Source organism: Arachis duranensis, chromosome 3, assembly GCF_000817695.3.
Source record: "Arachis duranensis cultivar V14167 chromosome 3, aradu.V14167.gnm2.J7QH, whole genome shotgun sequence".
NCBI lineage: Eukaryota > Viridiplantae > Streptophyta > Magnoliopsida > Fabales > Fabaceae > Arachis > Arachis duranensis.
Genome location: NC_029774.3, coordinates 119,695,867 through 119,702,590, shown reverse-complemented (window position 1 = coordinate 119,702,590; position 6,724 = coordinate 119,695,867). Strand labels below are relative to the sequence as shown.

Below are 6,724 nucleotides of genomic sequence, written 5' to 3'. Positions count from 1 at the left end.
TAATAATAAATATAAATATACATATATTTAACATATAAATATATCTTTTTACATATTTTACAGTATATTTAATGTGTTCTAAAATTTATTATAATTTAACTATATATTAAATTAGTTAAATACGTAATTATTTTATATTGAAAATAGCCAAAATATACTATCTCTATTATATAATAACACATAAAAGAAAAATTAACCTCTAGCTTCTGTAAAGATACGGAACCAATGGTCACTTTTATTTTTCAAGAAAAAGAAGCTTTAATTATTTCAGGATTTGTTTATTTTGACAATGATTTGAGAGGAAGCCGCCATGAATGGAAATTTTAATTTACACAAATATACGACATGCCTTGAAAATAGCTGAGTTGGATGGTTGAGAACCACTAAATATGGTAACAACATTTTGTAAGCAAAAGGAATCAGTGCCGAGCTGATCCACTTATTACTTGGCTATCGTTATTATTAATTTTGGAAAGGAAAAAATAAATTATTGTCCAAGAAAAGTCCAAGAAGGGAAAAGAAAAAGAGCCACGAGCATGGGTTTGAATGTTTGATAGATTTTAAGTCTTCGCTAGGTCTTCTTGAGATATAGCTGTACACAGTACATACCTAGCTATGGGCAAGTCACGTAGCCAACTACTACTCCTTTTATTTTATAACTTTTTTTTTGTATGAAGTATGATTAATGAATGGTATCCCTAATTAATTTACCAAAATTTACTTTTTTTTTTTATTTTACACTAAAAAATTCTCTACATGATTGTTTATTCTCCGTGTCCATTTTTGGGTACAAAAGGAGTTACTTTTCACTGTTTATCCTCTGGTTGACCACCAAGAAATGGAGACCTAGCTAGACCCTTATTATGTGGTCCTCACTCCTCACCCATTCTCTCATCCTATTTACCCCTTCTTTTCTGGTTTAATTTCCTTCATTTATTTATTTTTATTTTATTCTATTTATATCAACGTTTTCATTTATATATATAGTCATAGCTACTTGGCCCCTTGTTGACTCATAGTTACTCACCATAGACCTCCTCCTTCTGGATCTTTCTCTTTCTTTCAGTTGGTTCCTATGGACACTAGCAGGGCTGAAGGGAAGAGAACCTTGCTGAGGTACAAAGAGGAGGAGGAGGAGGAGGACGACGAGGAGACTGAGGAGGAAGAGGAAGAAGACACGGGGGGTTATGGAGAAGAATATGGTGGTGGTGGGAGGAGGAAGAGGGCAATGACAGATCTCATGAGCAGCAAGAGAGGCTTCAAAGGTGGAGGAGGTTCGTCAATGCCACCGTCATGTCAGGTGGACGGCTGTGACTCTGATCTGAGCAAGGGAAAGCAGTATCATCGAAGACATAAGGTTTGTGAGAACCATGCCAAGGCTCCTTCCGTACACATTTCAGGACAACAACAAAGGTTTTGCCAACAATGCAGCAGGTTCACTTCACCAAAACCCTAATCCATATCTTTATTCCAAATATCCTTTATTCTCTGACTCTCATATATATATTTTTATATGTATGTGTGTGTGCTTTTTCTGTTGTGTTATATATGGCTGAGGGGAAGAGATCTATTCTCATATTTTGGTTTTCTTGTGTTTTGCTTTGTTGTGAAGGCTTAGAGGGAAAGAAGACCCTCTCTTTGTTGAGTAAGGTTTTGTCAATTGGTTAAAGTGAAATACTCAGACATACATTCATCTTAGTTAGTAGTTTCTATTATCTTGAGTCTTGCGCCCAAGCCTCACTGCTAGTTTATTTTGTTTAATTCTTTCTTACTCTATATGGTTAGTTAATTAGTTCTTTCTCACCAGCTACTTTGGGATTTTCACTTCTAATCGAATAAATTTTAATTATTAATCAGGGACAAGTTTCTATTTACTGATATAAATTAAACTATTTCAGCAATTGTGAGTTGTGACTTAATAATTTTGTTAAAAGATTTTACAACAGCCAAAATCAGAGACTTTTAACATTACCATTATTGCTTAGATTTGGCCATTATTGTTTATTATTGCATCTTTTGAATGACTTCTATTATATAAAACTTTAACTATATAAGTTCATATCATTTCCACAGTTAACATTATTTTTCCAAGATATAAAATACAAGTAAGTTGTATCAGGCAAGATAAGGCCTTACCTATCCAGAAAAAATAAAGATATACTATGATCTAAACAGCACACCCATGTTATTCATCCATTGTTAGATTTAGAATAATATGTTCAATTGGAAGATATATGCATTTAGATCATCATAATCATTTAGGGTGTAAGAGAGAAGCACGATCTTATAGTACATTTTTCTCCACTAAAAAGATAAGATTTAAGATAAATTCTCATGAAAACTAACTTCAACATCTTATTACTTAATATTTAAAGATTTCATGAGCTTTCGGAGTTTGATGACTCAAAACGAAGCTGTAGGAGACGTTTGGCGGGGCATAATGAAAGGCGTCGCAAAAATGCAACTGAGTACCATGGAGAATGAAGTGTACTCTTTGGAGAATGAAGTGTACTCTTTCGCTGAATGAGGCAAGCATATGATGATTATAATAAAAATTGCCATGAATCCTTCCTAATTAATCTAATTATTGATTTTATCTGTGTTTCTCTGACCTTTGGAAGCTCTCTATCTTCTGTCAAAAATTATTGCCAGGGTTATTCTGGTCCATGATAACATTTCCGAACGAGGATTTGAAGTTCTTTGATGTTGTCTATTATTTTAGTATTATTTATTAGCACTGAATTCTCTCGAGGAAATTAATCAAGTCAAATAATATTATCATTGAGTTGTCTATCACATCATTAATTAATCAAATAAAATAAATATAGCTGTAAAAATCAATTAAAAGAATATATACTTAACAATAAAATAAAAAATAATAAACTTCATTTATTTTTATTTAAGAATTTTAACATACAATAGAGTACATCCTAATTATTCCTATTACATGGCCAATTATAGATACATGTGTTTGCATAATTAAAATTTTGTTGAGAATTCTACTTGATATTTTAATATGATCACTTCATTCTATGTAATTAGCAAAGTTAATATAAAGGCTTCAAATGAATCATGTGCTACTAAAATGGTTTACTTATACTAAAAAAATGAAATAAATGAATTAATATAATTTAATCTTGACTAAAGTATTATTTTAATGTCTAACATTTTGGTCAAATTCTAATTTAATTTTTTAAATATTTTATTTTTGTTTCAAACGTTTTAAATAGATTTAATGTGATCTTATCATTAATTTGACACTAATAATGAACGAAATGAATGACGAATGATCTTTTATGTATTACAAAAATAACAAAAATCTTTTATTAAAATTTTTTTACTTCAATTTTCTTTTTGTACAACGGTTCAAAATCAAAATAATTATTTACATATTGAAATCGTCAATATATGAATTGTTCGAGTTAAATTTGATTTTCTATATTGTTCGAGTTAAATTTAACTTTAGAAAATCGCTTAAAATTTTTTTAGGACTAAAATATGATGTTCAAAAGTTTTTAAAACTGAAATAAGACGTTTGAAACATTAGAAATTAAATTAAAATCGACTCAAATGTCAGGACTAAAATAATACTTTATCCTTTAACGTTTAAACTAATAAAATTTCAAGTATAATAGTAATAATTGAATGGTGAATAGTAAAAATTATTTTCTCTAATGTATCAATTGAGGTTAAAAACTTTATTATTGTTGATTCCTATGTACACAAAAAAATCTTAGACTCAAACTATTAAGATTAAGAATTATTTAATAATAAGTAGTTTAGGAGTGTACATAAACTTTGAAATTCAAACTCACTTATGTAAACAAAAAAAACCACAACTTTTCTAATTCACTAATACTAAAGATTTATATATGAGATAATACATTTCTATGCTAATAACTCACTAAAAGGAGTATAAAATAATTTATCTATAATAATTATATAATATGAAATGATGAATTATTCAAATAAAAATATTATAAAATTAGTAAAATAATCAATTTCGATTTATAACATTATCTTTTAAATTAGTAATTCATCTTGAATATTCCACAAATATAATTAATGTCACCTAAATCAAAACAAGAAACTTTTAGGAGTTATGTTCCTAAATATAGTTAATTGTCAAAATCCAAAAGGCACTTAGTACTCTAACAAGTAGTAATAAATAACCGTCATAGTAAATTAAGCATGACCATAATACATCCAATCCACCTTACAAGTTTCACCATCATTATATTGAATGGTTGATTAATTTCAGTGTCGATTATCTTTGCCTAATTGCACAAATAGTGTCCACATTACTATTCTAGTAATAACAACTATATAGCTCCACCTAAATTGAAGTTACTATATATATACGGCCTTGTTTTTATTAGTTTTCCTTAATGTGTTTGTCCCCAGTAGTTGTACTAGCAAAAGTGAATATCGTGTTTGTTTTATTAGAAAGACAAAGATATGCGACCACTCATCATTACTCATAGTTACTAACATGAAACTGTTAATATGGAGGCGCAACTTTGAACTCTTTGAAAGATAGATTATGCATTTTTGCTGTGTTGGCAAATCAAATAGACCACTTGATGCAGGACCTTTTTTTCTTGCCGTTGCTTTATCATCAACAGTAGAATTAATCAACACACAGAATATGTTCGTGAACAAAGTTAAGACTAGAGTAGAACCCCTACCTAATGGAATAAATACCGATCAACTCATGTATGTCACTCACATCGCATGTGATGTAACGACTTTAAATAATCCAACATGGTTTCCTTATGCTTGTCTCTTTCTTTTTCACCATTTCCTACAAATGTCCTTTTTATTCCAATTTCCACAGATTTGATATCTAAATTAAAAGCTCACAGAATCATTACCTCTAGGAGTAGTGAGTCTTTTTCTAACATATGCCTGTCTCGGTAAAGCAAAAGATAATGCAATGAAAAATAAAAATCTCAACTATATCAAAATAAGATAATTAATTTTTAAATATTTTTTATTAGTATAATTCAACAAAAATAGGTGGTTTGGTGATATAATGGACTGACCATAAAAGAAGCAGCCATGTGTCACAAAAAAATATTGCTTTTCGCAACTTACAAAATCCAAAAGAGAAAAAAATAGTTGCTTTTCGCAACTTATGAAAAACTTGGGCCAATATTCTTAAAATTAACCTGTATAGCCTATTTTAAAGAAATTTGAATTTTTTAAAATGATATACAAATTATTTAGCGTCAAATAGATCCCTCAAGGGAGATTTTAATTTATTAGTCTCTATAAAAAAATGTTTAAAACCATTTTTATTAATTTTATTAAAGAAATAAAAGTAAATTCAACTATTTTTTAATGTAATTTTAAAATATCTTGATTTACCTTTATCCTTAAACATACTTTCTATTTATATATATAAACTTCTCAAAAAAAGTATCCTCTTTTCTCTTTTATTAATTTTATTTTTTTGGTTGTCCACAATATCTTTTAACTTGACAGGTTACTAATCCCTCACGAATCTAAACTCTATTTAAGAGTCTGCCGCTGGTTAATGGATCGAATTCCCGATATTTATTTAAGCGGACGAGTGAGCTGTCCACTCCGTCCCGAAGAGTAACTAGGACCAATTCAGTCACGTTTTTATGTTCCAATTGATTCCTTTTTTTGATTATTCTCAAAGGAGAAGATTTTTCTTTTTACCAAACACCACTAAACTAAAGTTTATTAGTTTTTTTTATTATTAAAGAAAACTAATGGCTGCTAAATTTTTGACAAGATAAAGAGGAAGAACCTACAATGAATAACATTAGGCCCATTCAAATCCAAACAACGGATGGATATAGCAAAACAGTTTTTGGACGGGGTGATTTTATTTTAAAAATTTAGTTACCTTTTTGGGTCAATAACGTTAAGCTATTAAAATGCCAATGCAGACAGAAACCCAAGAAGAAAATCACAACGCAGGCCGGCCAGCTAGTTGGCCAATAAGTTTACTGGAAAAATAATGTTCTATTTGAGATTATGAGTGCCTAGAAAAAAGTATTAATTAGAAATTTCCCTTTGACCTAAGAAAAACAAAGCCCATAATATGCCTCTTCATTCTAAAAATGATTTAAAAAAAAGGGAGAAGGTAGCTTCTTTTCTTAATTCCTTACTGTATTGAATCCTTAATTTTGATATAAAAAAAACCATGGTTCTGAAAACCGAACCGGACCGGCCGGTTCAATCGAAAAAACCAGGAACCGGTCACCTAACCGATTCGGATAAGGTCAGAAACCGGCTGGTAAAAAACCGGTGAAAAAGCCGGTCGAAGCGGCGGTTAACCGGTGAACCGGAAAAATCGTCCGGTTTTTCACGGTTTATTGGTTTGAATACTAAACTTCAAAACGGCGTCGTTTTGAAGAAGAAAAAAAAAAGAAAAGAGAAAAGGGCTATCACTCTATCAGCATCAGGTTTCCTTCACGAACCCTAAATCCCTAATTGCCACCAGCCACCACACTCAGTCAGTATCTCAGTTTCTCTCACCCTCTCACCCTCGCACAGGCCACAGCCCCTCATCGCCGTCGCACCTCTCCTCCATCGCCGTCGCGGAGCTCCGCTCCTCCATCGCAGTCGCCCAGCTCGCCACCTCCACCGTCGCACCTCTCCTCCATCGCCGTCGCCCAGCTCCCCACCTCCACCGTCGTCGCCCAGCTCTCCACCTCCACTGTCGTCGCCGAGCTCTCCACCTCCACCG

The 6,724-nt window shown here is 31.4% G+C and overlaps 1 protein-coding gene across 2 annotated transcripts; it reads left to right on the top strand.

Moving 5' to 3' along the window:
* Window positions 1-977: 977 nt before the first annotated feature.
* On the top strand, window positions 978-2,796 carry LOC127745653 (squamosa promoter-binding-like protein 3). Of its 2 annotated transcripts, XM_052258764.1 has the most exons (3): window positions 978-1,434; window positions 1,613-1,645; window positions 2,376-2,796. In XM_052258764.1, exons 1-3 carry the CDS (start codon window positions 1,076-1,078, stop codon window positions 2,482-2,484), a joined length of 501 nt encoding a protein of 166 aa, XP_052114724.1. In that variant the 5' UTR covers window positions 978-1,075; the 3' UTR covers window positions 2,485-2,796. The 2 variants fall into 2 exon arrangements, with proteins under 2 accessions (XP_052114724.1, XP_052114725.1); XM_052258765.1 differs by lacking the exon at window positions 1,613-1,645 and having other exon boundaries at window positions 985-1,434.
* The last annotated feature ends 3,928 nt before the right edge of the window (window positions 2,797-6,724 follow it).